General features: G+C 46.1%; 1 protein-coding gene across 1 annotated transcript; it reads right to left on the reverse strand.

Annotated features, from left to right (window-relative positions):
• Positions 1-1980: 1980 nt before the first annotated feature.
• On the reverse strand, positions 1981-11303 carry Nenf (neudesin neurotrophic factor). The gene is made up of 4 exons (XM_026387463.2): positions 11123-11303; positions 4340-4400; positions 3497-3600; positions 1981-2283 (listed from the first exon to the last, which is right to left on the reverse strand). The coding sequence occupies exons 1-4, from the start codon at positions 11297-11299 to the stop codon at positions 2107-2109; spliced, it is 519 nt and encodes a 172-aa protein (XP_026243248.2). The 5' UTR covers positions 11300-11303; the 3' UTR covers positions 1981-2106.
• Between the last annotated feature and the right edge of the window lie 2243 nt (positions 11304-13546).

A 13546-nucleotide genomic window follows, 5' to 3' on the forward strand; every position in this document is an offset into this window, starting at 1 on the left:
TCATCTCTCAGGTGTTCCCAAGGGCTTGTACATGAACAGAGGCAAAATGTCCTGGTACAGACTACCTTGGTTGCATGGTTGGCTTTGAGAATTCCAGGCTAGAATCCTGTCTGGTAAGTTCCGGGTCCATTTCTCTTTGGGGGCTGTCAAGTGTCCAACTTCTTGAGTGAGACCCAGGAGTTTGCCATTAGACTCCCCCATCCTGTATCACACTAATGAGCAAAGGTCAGAGTTGGTGTTCAGAGTCGATCTGAGACATTTCCCCAAGAGGTGACTAGAAAGTCATGAGGCAGATGTCTCTCAAAATGTATTTGGGCCCCTTGTTATCACAATCTCCTGAGGTACTCATTAGGAATGTAGTTCCTAGGCCGTGTTTTAGAAACTCATAAGCCCTTGGGGTGGGCCCCAGGAATTAGCATTTTGGACATTCTTCTGCTTCCTGTAAGAATCCTTTTGAGGGGCAGTTGCTATTTATTTATTTAATTGGGGAGGGGGGTACAGGGATTGAATTTAAGGGCACTCAGCCACTGAGCCACATGCCCAGCCCTATTTTGTATTTTATTTAGACATGAGGTCTCACTGAATTGCTTAGTGCCTTGCTTTTTCTGAGGCTGGTTTTGAACTCACGATCCTCCTACCTCAGCCTCCTGAGCCGCTGGGATTACAGGGGTGCACCCACAGGCAGTTGCTATTTACATTAATAACAAAGCTTTATATCAAAGAAATTCATCTCTACTGTAAAAGTTTCTGGGATCAGCCAAACAGGGTTTCTCAGCCTTAACCTGATACTTTGAACTAGACAATTCTTTGTAGTAGAGGGGTATTAATGGGTAGATATAAGATGTCCCCCTAAAACTCCTATATTAATGTAGGAGTGTGAAATGATTGGATTGTGAGAGCCATCACCCAGTCCATCCTAGTTTAAATGGACTTATGTGGGGTTGAACAAGTGGGGTTGCCTGGAGGAGTTGAGTCATTGGGTGTTTTCCCTGAAAAGGTGCATCTTCCCTTGACCCCTTCCCTGCACCCCCTTCCTCCTAACCCCATCATGAGCTGAGCAGCTTCCTCCGCTGTGCCCTTCCCCCGTGGCGTGCTACCTCATCTTGGGCGCAGAGCAATGGAGCCATCCATCCATGGACTGAGACCTCTGAAACCGTGAGCTCTAAATAAAGAATTCCTTCTCTAAGCTGTTCTTATTGGCAATCCTGGTGACGGAAATGCAAAAGCTGACTAAAACAAGGGGCTATCCTGTGCATTATAGGATGTTTAGTGGCATCCCTGGTCTCTAGATGTCAGTAGCACCCTGCAGTTGTTGTGACAGCCAAAAATAGAAAAATGTCTCCAGACATTACCTACTACTCCCCAGAGGAAATATATCTACCCTTCAAGGGGGATTTTGTCCTGAAATCTGGCCTCATAAGGCATGTGTGTAACCATTCTTGGAATGACCACCCACCAGGCTCCACCATGCTAGATTCTGGACCTCCTTACCATTCTCCAATTGTAAATGGGGCTGCAGCTGGTCGGGTGCTCGCCTCCTTCCCCACAGCCCACCTTTTCAACTAATCCCTCTCTGTTCCTAAAACACTGCTTGCATGGTCCCTTTTGCCTGGCACCTACACAGGGAGGGGCACAAAAAACTGGACTATGAACTATGGACAGGCAGCACAAACCTACCCTCCCACAAGAGTGACAAGGCTCCCAGGAGGTGACATATGCAGAAGAATTCTCCTTTTCCCACAATAGGAAGTTTATTTTTTCTCTCATTATAAAATAAACATCGTCACAGAAGAAAATTTGGCAAGTATAGAAAAGTACAAAGAAGAAATAAAGGTCACCTCTTATTCACTGTTGAGAGGGCCAATGTGGACAGGCAGGAGGCCTCCCCCTAGGGCTATTATTAGCACCCTCACTGATGTGCATGCAGGAATACCCAGGCAGGCAACACGGGACCAAGGGCAATAAAAAGCATTCCCACTCTTCCAAGTTCATCTCTGCTTTATTCAGATCCAGGTGACTCAGAGGCTTCAGGCAACCTATTTTGTAGGAGAGGGAGCACCTGTTCCCCAGCTCACTCTTCAAGAACCTCCTCCTGCAGGTGGAACATCAGAACTCATCCTTTATGTCAAAATGGGGCTGATCTTCAGGCTTGAAGTCCAGGTTGGGGCTACCGTCCTCATTGAGAATTCTTCGGGCTGTGTAGCCAACGATGGGGTATTTGGCCTTGTACACCCTGGTGAACACGTCATCCAGGGATTCCAGCTCCTTGGCTGTGAGGCCCGTCTTGGGGAGAAAGAAACACAGGGGTGGGCATGAGTGAATCGGGTTTGGTGTTGGTCTTTCTCCAACCCTGTCTCACAGCGTTCCTAAGACCACATGCAAGAGAAAAAAAATATCTTGACGAGCCACATAGTGTGTGGGGATGGGTTATGGTATGGGGAGAGCAATGGCTTCACCATTTTTTGCTGTTTGATGTAAAAAGACCCTGTAGAGAACACCATCCTGGGTGGGGTGTGCTTTGGTACAGCCTGTGTCTACTTTCTCTGTCCTGATTCCTCTTACTGCCCTCTCTACTCCTCCTGTTATACATAAGGTCCATGTGTCAAAGTCTCGGTCTCTGGGTGATACTATTGGGAAATGGTGGAACCTTTAAGAGGTGGGGTCTAATGGGAGGTCACTGGGGGCATGACCTTGAAAGGGATTGTGGGATCCCAGCTTCCTTTTCTTTCTCTTTTGCTTCCTGGCCCTGAGGTAAATGGTGTTGCTCTGCCCCATGCTCCTGTCATCATGTTCTGCCTCATTACAGACTCAAAAGCAATGGGGTCAGTTGATCGTGGACTGAAACCTCTAAAACTATGAGTTGAAATAAACCTCTTTTCTTTATAAGTTAATTATCTCAAGTGCTTTGTTTCAATAACCCAAAGCCAACTAACATATTTCCCCTTTTCTTAATTTCTTGCAGCTCAAAAATTGGATTTCATCTCAATGTTGATTTGATATTGAGCACATTTGGGCAAATAACAGCCTTATTATGGGGATCAATTTTTTTTTTAATGCTATATTCTCCTTCACAGAAATAGGAGCATAGAGGGAGACCTTGCTTTTCAGTCCAGTTCATTCACTAAGCTACCTAGAGTGGTTGGCAGTGGGGCAGGTCTCAGAGATGAACAGCAAACCTGAAAGAGGCTGGGATGTGGTGAGTGCAAACTGTGAGAGGGATCAGGCTGCCAAGGGAGGCTGGGGCCAAACTATGAAGATCACTGAGTTAGATCACAAGCTCACAGGAGTTTGGACCTGATCTTGGGAGGTTTCTGAATAGATGTGACACAGTAAGATAATCTACTTAAGAAAGTGATTGAATACCACACCAAGTGGACTAGAGGGTAAATAGGCTAAATTTAAAAACTCTGCTATTGCCCTCAGGGTTTAAAAAAAAAAAAAAAAAACATGGCTGAGGGTATGAGGCATTTTGTCAAAATCCCATAATCTGGCTCACGATATCATGGGTGAGGTCTGCAGGATCCAGGGACATCTTGGCCACTCCTCTGGTGGAGTCCTTCCCAGTCAAGGCATTGTAGGGGGCTCCTCGTCCATAAAACTCTGCAGTAGGGAGGAAGGAAGAGTGTGGGTGTGCAGGCGGCACAGCCAGGATCCTGCACATGGAGGCTTCTGAGGTCCCCAGTGCAAAGAAAGGCTGCAGGCCCGCAGACAGACAAAGCTACGAAGATAGAAAGTCCAGCAGCCGGCTCCCGGCCAGCAGGTGGGATTTCACTAATTCAAACGTGGAACAAATCATACACATGAGCTGAGAGGTGACTTGGGGGGAAATGCAAAATGAAATTAGTCCTCTAAAAATATTACAAATGCAAACAAGAAAAAAAAATGTCTGGCCTCTTTAAATATTGGTGGATGCCGAGTCTATGTCTGGTCATCGGTTTTGGAATTAAACAAAAGATGAACCATTACAAAACCACTTCCATGATATCATTTGTAGTTATAAGTAGGGAAACCATTATTCAGTGGCATCAAAATATTCTACGATGCCAACTCCTTGCTAAGGAATATTTTTCTCACTGCTTCATTTAGAGTCAACCATCAAGTTTGAATCTGATTCTATCGGCAATGGGAAGCCCTGGGAGGCTTCTGAGTAGGAGCATGACGTTAGCCGGAAAAAAATCTGTTGATGTAAAACTCTGACAAAGATCAACTCAATTCTGGTCATTTAAGATGCAAGGAAAAGAACTTTCCCAACATTGTCTTCCTTTCCTCACACCTCCAGGTACCCACTGTGGCTCCCGAGATCCCCCAAAATAAAGACTTAAAATGCCAAACCACTTACCCTTTCCAGAAGTGACATCAAACACCACTCCCTTCACTGCCAAGTAGATAGGTTGATCTTCCTAGAAAGTAAGGGAGAAACTGTGAAGGAGAAACAAAGAGCCCGGCTCTTACAGGACAGAGTTAGTAAAATCTCTTCCCATCACGAGCTGTGCAAAGAGCGGTGGATACATCACAAAGCCTGGCTCTCAGCAAGCTTGCCACCTTCCCCAGCAATGTCACGAATGCTCACGAAACCTTGAAAAAGTCACAGCATCATGACAAGAGCACTGCAATCCCTTCCTCAAAAACAAAACAAAACAAAAAAACAGGAATTGGAACAACTTCTTGCAGATAAAAATTCAAAAGAATATTAAATAATGAATGATTTAAATCAGTCCAAATGTCCCCATCGTCCATGGACATACATAGATACAACCAGTGTAGATGATCTAGTTTATATTTCAATTTTTGTAGGCAACATTTTTTCACATAACATTTCCACATATTAGAAAAATGGCTGTCACTTAAACAGCTCCACGGGGCCCTATCTTATATGAGTGTCACCATACTATACACCTGCTTGTTTAGCTAGTCTTCTGTCTGGGGCTTTTGGGTATTTCCATTGCTTGGAACTATAAATGTGAGCATTATGAATATCTTCCTATAAATTACTTTGTAATTTGTCAAGTTACTTCCTTGAGGTTTATTTCAACATATGGAATTCCTGGGTCAAAGGACACAAATAAATTCCTTTAAAAATCATTAAAACATGTACAGTGGCAGAAATGTGCAAGCAATGCTGTTTGTCCACAGTTCTACTAACAACGGGTTATATACTTTATTTTGGCCGTATTAGTGGCTATAAAATGTTCCCTTAGAAACTGTACTACCCCACGACAACAACAAAAAAAGGGAATAATACAAAAGCACAGGGAATCAGGCTGGGGTGACTGTCATGGTGCCATGTCACCAAGGACCAGGTCTCTCTTCCATCTCAACCCATCAGGGTACAGATGAGCAGGAGGCTCAAAGGCCCAGTGAAGGGGGGAGTTGCTGCTGGGTCTCAGGATCTTTGGCTGCTTGGCTTCTCTCTGGGGCAGCCGTGGGGTCCTTGCTCTTGTGGAGCTCACGGCCAAGTGTTTTTTGACCACATTTAACAGGCAAAGGAGTTAAGCAACTTACACAAGGAAACGTACCCCACTGCCACATGACTTGTCAGGCCTCAATTTCTCTAATGTCACATGGGGACCCCACCTTCCTACCCTGCAGGAGTGCCAGAGGAAATTGTGTTTGGAGAACCTCCCGGACCAACATGGGAGCTCAGTAAATGGTTGGCTTTTGTTATTCCCTAAAGACAGGCCTCAGAACTTCCCTGACTTTGTTGACACTTGTTAGGCCTCAACTAACAAGGGTCATTTAAATGGAGTAGCTTCATGTGGCAGCAGACTGCACTTGTCATTGTGTCAATTTACCGCCCTTCCTTCACGGTGATGACTTGTTGTTCCTCAGCTTCGATTGCTTCTCAAGTGGAGTCATGTGTTTATATCAATTTCTAAAATACATGACAGCTATAATTACAACAGTTTGTCATATTTTCCATTCTGTGGACTTTTCTTTGATATTTTTTCTTTTTCAGTGTGCAAAGAGTCATAGAAACATAATATACCTGCTATAAAATCATGCATTTTGACTGGGTGCAGTGGTGTATGCCTGTTAATGGTGAGGCTGAGCAGAGGATCACCAGTTTGAGGCCAGCTTGAGCAACTTGGTAAGACCTTGTCTCAAAATAAAAAGGACAGGGGGTATAGCTCCATAGAGCACCCGGGGGTTCAATCCCCAGTACCAAAACAAAACATACATCTTTATCACTAATGCTCTCCACTTCTTCAACAGTGAAATATTTATCTACATACTGAAAGCTGGGGAACTCATAGTGAAGAGGTAGAAAGGTGTGTTTAGCACTCCTAGGGACATTGCTGTGACACAGATGTGGCAGAGGTGAGCAGAGGAGGGGTCTTATCAGCTAAACGCCAAGTGAGTGGTGCAGAATAATCTGTTAGCTGGAATCCACTGACAACAGGACCTCACCACAGATTTTCAGGTCTGGGAAATGAAGACCAAGAGGGCAGAGGGTGGGCAGAAGCCCTGGGAGCATAAATAAGAAGAAAGGAGAAAAAACGAGAGACGTGATAAAGTCATACATTCATCACCAGCTTCACCCCATGATCTCTCCATCCTCTCATCTACCTGGATAGGTGAGATTTTTTTTTTTAATCTTTATTTTATTTATTTATTTTTTATGTGGTGCTGAGGATCAAACCCAGTGCCTCACACGTGCTAGGCACGTGCTCTACCGCTGAGCCACAACCCCAGCCCTGATAGGCGAGATCTTTTGTGCCCATTTAAATGACCCTTATGGATGTTCATTTTGGAGACATCATTTTATCTGTTTATGACTATAGCAGGTCATAGATAATAGCAGGAGGGTTGTCTTTTTGCCAACAAAGCAAAGTAGGAGTCACCATGGTGTCACAATCTAAGTGCAAGTTTTCAAGTGAAACAGGCCTGGCTTTGAGTTGTGTAGCCTCTCTGTGTCTCGGTTCTCTCCTACACAACAGGAGGATAATAAAAGTCCTTACTCAATGGGTTAAGATTCACCAAAGCAGGCTGGGGTTGTGACTCAGTGGTGGAGCGCTAGCCTAACACGCATGAGGCACTGGGTTTGATCCTCAGGACCACATATAAATAAATAAATAAAGGTATTATGTCCACCTACAATTAAAAAATATTTTTAAAAAAGAGAAAAGATTCATCAAAGCAAGATATGAAAGGCCATTAGCAGTTCGGGGAAATAAATGTTACTTTCCTTTATCATCCTTTAAGTTTTAAATATTGTAAAAGCAAAGAGGAATCAGATAACCAAGTGGAAAGAGATCACAGAGTTTTCTAAAGGAAAGTGTGTTGTTGTTTTGTTTTTGTTTTGGTACCAGACATTGAACCCAGAGGCACTTAACCACTAAGCCACATCCCCAGCCCTTGTTTTATATTTAGAGACAAGGTCTCCCTATGTTGTTTAGGACATTGTTAAGTTGCGGAGGCTGGCTTTGAACTCGAGATCCTCCTGCCTCGGCCTCCCTAGCCGCTGGATTGCAGGTGTGCACCACCTTGTCCAACTGTTCCCCCACCCCCCACCAGTAATTCCCAAGTGACAAGGACTTTGGAGGAATTTGAAGTTGAAACAGGAAGTGGCCTTGAAGACAATCTATCAACACCTTCATTTTGCAGATGAGGTTAATTGGGTCCAGGGAGTTGAAGTGACTTGTCCTGAGTCACAGAGTGAACAGAAGGGAGGCAGGACCTAGAACCCAGAGCTTAGGGATCCAACGTTCAGTCCACTCTCTTGCCCTTCCCACCAGATGGCACACCCGCACTGGCCTAGCTCTAGGAGAGGAACAAACAGGTAGTGGGTGAGAGGGACCCTACAGAAGGAGACCAGGGCCTTCACTTTGCTTTTGGGTCTTGGGTTTGCCTCACCAGCTAGGTTTCTTTCCTTCCTGTGGTCAAGCAGGGGCCAGTGGAAAGTGCCATGACAGTACCACATTGTGGGGGACACAAAAGCAGTGGAGCAAACAGCCTTATCCCTCAACTGGCCAGTGTTTCAGAGCCTCCAACACCCTCAGATCCTAGACCAGAGCCTGAAACAGAGGAGTTCCTCACTGGTGACTCTTATTTATTTATTTATTGTTGGGGGTGGGATGTGCTGCAGATGGAGCTTTTTTTTTTTTTTTTTTTTTGAAGACAGGATCTTGCTAAATTTCCCAAGCTAGCCTCAAACTTGTGATTCTCCTGCCTCAACCGTATGAATAGCTGAGATTATAGACATGTACCACAGTGCCTGGTTTTGTAAGGGTTTTTTTTGTGTGTGTGAGTTGTTGTTTTTTTTTTTTTACAGAAAAAAATTCTTGCCCTCCAATCATCTAAGATCATATTTTTCTTTTCTTTCTTTATCTTTTTCTTTTCTGGAACTGGGGATTGAACCCAGGGATTCACACATGTGAGGCAAGTGCTTAACCACTGAGCTACATTCCAGTCCTAAAAAAAATGTGTATTTCTCACCACAGAGGCATTGGTAAACTATTTCTGGGTCGTGGGATGAATTTAATGATTTATCAACAGCTTTTTGTAAAAATATATTTTTTTAGTTGTAGATGGACATAATACCTTTATTTTTTTTATTTATTTTTATGTGGTGCTGAGGATCGAACCCAGGGCCTCACACTTGTGAGGTAAGTGCTCTGCCACTGAACCATAATTCCAGCCCCTCAACAGCTTTTTTTTTTTTAAAAAAAGACAATGAAATAGGAACTAGTAGGAGAGTTTGATTAGCTTTAATAATAAATTAACAAAATAATAACAGTTAACATTTATTAAAGTTTATGCTAAACATTATGCCAGGCTTAGTCTAAGTACTTTGCATATTACTGTCAATTTTTTTTTTTTTTTTTGAGTACTGGAGATTGAACTCAGGGACACTCAACCACTGAGCCACCTCCCAGCCGTATTTTGTATTTTATTTAGAGACTGGGTGTCACTGAGTTGCTTAGTGCCTTGCTGGCTTTGAACCTGTGATCTTGAGCTGCTGGGATTATCGGCATGAGCCACTGTGCCGGGCTACTATCTCATTTAACTCATTATAACCATTATAGGCACTCCTGTTACAACCACTGTGATAGTGAGCTTTATGTTGATTTGGATAGGCTACTGAACCCAATTATCTGATTAAACACTCAGTGAGGTGTTGCTATGAAGGTATTTTGGAAACTTGATTAATATCTACCATCAGGAGATGATGATCTGATACTCTACATAAAGGAGAGTATCAGATAATCTGAGTGGGCTTGATCTGATCAGTTGGAAGGTCTAGAACTAAGGACAAGTCTGACTTGATCCGTTGAAAGGTCATGAGGTTTCCCTGAGGAAGAAGTTGTTCCTGATAGCTTGCCTTACAGATTTTTGACATTCTTAGCCAGCTCCCATAATTGTGTAAACAATTCCTTGCAATAAGTCCTATCCCAGGGGCTAGGGAGGCTGAGACAGGAGGATTTCGAGTTCAAAGCCAGCCTTGGCAATGGCAAGGCACTAAGCAACTCAGTGAGACCCTGTCCCTAAATAAAAAACAAAATAGGGCTGGGGGTGGAGCTCAGTAGTCAAGTGCCCCCAATCAATCCCTGATACCAACAAAACACTCTAAGAGTCTTTCTGTCATCCCAGGTACTATTGTTGTACCCTCCATTTTGAACTGTCTTTCATTGGATTCTGTGCTGAGGGTCCCCAGGACCACCCCACATATGGAAGAACTCAGCATATGGTTGTATTCACGGCTAGAAGGGGAAAAGAAAGAGACAGAATCTGGAGTAAACTCTGTGCAGACTTCTTTAAACTCTCTTCTTCCCTTGACATACCCTTCCCCCAGCAACACAATGCAGCCCCCAGGAGCACCTTGTTGCCCAGGGAAGCCCATTTAGAGACTCAGCACCCAAGTTTTGTATTGGGAGCTGGTCCGAGTGCTGCTGCATACAATGTTCAACATAAGCCACACTATCCATATGTACAGCAGAGGCAGGTAAGCCACCCTTACCGTCAGGGAGGGGTGGGAACATAGGAAATCCAGACACCAACCAAGGGCCACCCTTGCAAGCTGGCCTTTCTAGAGTGCAGGCCTGCCATGTTAACTCTTCTCTAAACAGATTCCCTGACTCTGCACCCAAAGATTGCATCTCTTAATACCCAGTCACTTCCTTGTTGTGTCTCCCTCCTATGTCTTCATGGACCCATAGTTCTAACCAACCTTTTAAAACCTGATGCCCAGGGCCAGGATTCCAAGTCTCCCTTAAAATCCTAGTCCATCTAAAACCTACTAGGTCAGAGAGTTTGAGCAAGAGAAGATCCAGCCACTTCCTGCTCTACCATTAATGGGTGGCATGCCTGTCTCCTCATCTATGAAAGCACTAAATTGGTTTCCCCAGCTCTGAAATGACATTATACTGTGCTCTCCCCACCAAACCTAATGTCCTGACCTCCCCTTCTAACGTCGCCCTGCCCCCAGGGCCCTTCTGAGTACCGCCTGGTTCCCTCACAAGGCATGGGGTCCCCCAAACCTGACGGGCAGGTGGTTGTGAGTTTCTGGAGTCCTCCACACTACTGGCTGAACTGGATGTGGGAATGGGTGTGTTGGGGGATTTTGTCGCTAATCCTTTTCCCCGGTCTGCGCTCACCCCTGGCTCGGGCTCATCCTCAAGGGCACAGACACTACTTAGATATGAGGAGTCAGCTGCGGAGGAGGCCCGGGATCTAGAGGCAGGAAAAGGAAGTGCAGGAAAAGCCTGGATGGTCCCTGGACCTGCCCCAATCCCCACCTCACCCAAGGAACAGGCTTTGCTTCCCTCCCTTCCTCACCTGCCATTCCCCAATGAATACGCAGGGTGACCGCCACCAGGTGATGCTAACATTAGAAACAAAATTTTTCGGTTTGTACACAGACTACCTGCAAAAAGGCAGGCTCCCGGCGGCAGCTCCCGGGGAAAGGGAAGCGCCGGAGAGGGAAGCGCGGGCCAAGCAGGGCGCCCGACTCTGCAGGACTCGCCCTCACCCTGGAGAGAGGAGGCCCAGCCCGCCGGGGCTCGGGCTCCGGGAGGGGGCGCCCGCCGCGAGCCGCGCGTCCCCAAGGCGCCTCCCGGGTCCCGCCTCCCTCCCCAAGGGCAGCCGCGGCCCCGATCCCTAGGCCCGTGCCGCGCCCGCCTACCTCCTCCCCGCCGTAGCGAGCCAGCTCCTCCTCGGTGAAGAGCCGCACCGGGGGCCCCCGCTCCGCAGGGCGCGGCGCCTGCCCAGCCTGGGCTGCGGGCAGCCCCGGGGCCAGCGCCAGGACCAGGGCCAGCGCTGCCAGCGGCCGCAGCCGCCACCCGGGCGCCGGGCCCGCCATGGTGAGCGCGCAGCGCTGGGCGAGGAAGGCCCGCGGCAGGGCCCGCGCGCTCCCGCCCCGCCGCCCGCCCAGGGCCGCCCCGAGGGCGGGGACCCCCCAACCCCCGCCTCCCCGGCGCTACTGCTCCGCGCAGCGCAGCGGGGCCACCCGCCTTCTGGAAACTTGGGAAGTAGGATGACAACCCCTGCTCCTTACCCCAAACTACCCACTGAAAGTTAGCACACAACGACAGATGTCAGTGTAGCTCCTTCATTAGGTTCACTTATGAAGGACACTTATCAGCACCTAGGCTGTTATATTTTAAAAATAGAACCCCAATTTTATTAATTCGCTTTTACTTCTCCCTTTCCCCCCAACCCCCTCTCCTTGTAGTTAAATGTTGAGTCCCCAAAAGGATTTTTGCAAAGTGTAGGGCACAACACAAGCGTGTAATAAAAGGTAACATTTGTACAAAGCTAAGGTCACTGAATTATTCAGAAAGTATTTTTTAAGGTCCTTCATGTACCATGTTACTGGTGACCCATCATTGGTTAGGACAGACCCATGCCTACCCGGAGCTTACATTCTATAGGCAGTCATGAAGTTAGCTAGGTAAGTAGTATGTTAGGTAATAAATACTAGGGAGAAAAATAAAGCAGGTCAAAGGAATTGGGAAGTGCGAGTTGCCGCCTTAAGTAGGCTGACCTGGGAAGACCCTATTGAGGAATCTGTATAAAAATCTTCTGGAGGTGAAGGAGGGAGCCCTGGGGGAAAGAGCAATCTCTGCAAAGGACCAAGTGCCTAAATGCTGGAGAAGGAGAATGCCCCACCTCCTGGAAGAACAGCAAGGAGGGAAGACCATGGGAAATGAGGTCCAGGAGGTAGCAGAGTAAGGTGAGTGGGTGGAAGTGGAATCTATGGAACCTCACAGTGTATTTTTAAAATACATGGTCTTTTATTCAGAGTGAGTGAAACAGAAGAATAAATTGAAGTGTTAACCAAATAACTCTGGCTATTATGCTGAAAATGGACAGAAGCAAATAAGCCATTGCAATAATCCAGGCAAGTGATGATTGATAGCGGCTTGGACCAGGGGACATGGGGAGAAGTAGCTGGATTTTGGATTTGTTTTGAAGTTGTGGCTGATTGGATTCTCTGGCCAATGGGGTATGAAGGACAGAGACTAGTCATGGGTGATCGCAGGGTTTTGGGCCTGAGCAGCTGGAAAGATGGAGTTGCCAATTACTGAGATAAGAGAAATGGTAGGAGGAGCAGGTTTTAGAGGGAGACCATCAAGATCAGTTTGGAGCTTTTCAGTTTGAGATACATATTAAACATCTAACTGGAAATAGCAAATTGGTAGTTGAATATATGAATCTGGAATTAGGGGAGAGTAATACATTTTGGAATCATTGGTGCATAGATTATATCTAAAAAACCACAGAATTGGATGAGATAGCCAAGGAAATCCATATGGGGAGAGAGAAGGTGGGGACCAAGGCCTCAGCTCTTTGAGCCTGCCAACATTTGGTGGTTGGAAGAACTGGCAAAGGAGACCACAGAAGGGCTTACTGTGTCAGGTACTGGTACCAGCACTTTTATGCATATTAACTCATTTAAGCCTCACTATAGCTCCATCATGTAAAAATTATTATTATCCCCCATTTTTCAGATTCTGAAACTAAAGTGCAGGGACCTAAAGTATCTTGTCCAAGGTCACATAGCAGGTGGCAGAAGCAAGACTCAAGCCCAGGCCACGTGTTCTCAAGTCTGTCCTAACCACCAGGTTATAGCTCCCCTCAGTGTGTGTACTAAATGTTTACACATTTACTTATTCAACAGAATGGGCTTCTGGAGTAGAATGACCTTAACAGGATCTGTCTACTAGGCCCTCTGAATCTCAACTGTGGCCTCAGTGACATGCCAGCCTGCCCTTTTCATAGGATTGTGTTGAAACTAACAATGATAATGGATATGGAAGGTTACGTAAGCTTTGCTGTACATGACACAGGACCTCTGGATTAGAAGAGGCCCTTCTAAGTCCCTGGGGTAGAATGGCATGGCCCTTTACAGCATCTGTACCACAGAGTGTGCTGCCTCACTGCCCAAGTCCTTTCTTTTTCTATAGGGTGCGTCAGGACCTTTGTTAAGTCAAAAGATCCTACTGTAATTTCTACTGATCACATGTAGCTGCCTCCTCCTTGGGGTGCTGAGAAAGCATATAACTGAATAATACGTTCATATGCCCTTGGTTTCTCTAGTTGTCCC

This window comes from Urocitellus parryii, chromosome 9 (assembly GCF_045843805.1).
Source record: "Urocitellus parryii isolate mUroPar1 chromosome 9, mUroPar1.hap1, whole genome shotgun sequence".
Classification (NCBI taxonomy): domain Eukaryota; kingdom Metazoa; phylum Chordata; class Mammalia; order Rodentia; family Sciuridae; genus Urocitellus; species Urocitellus parryii.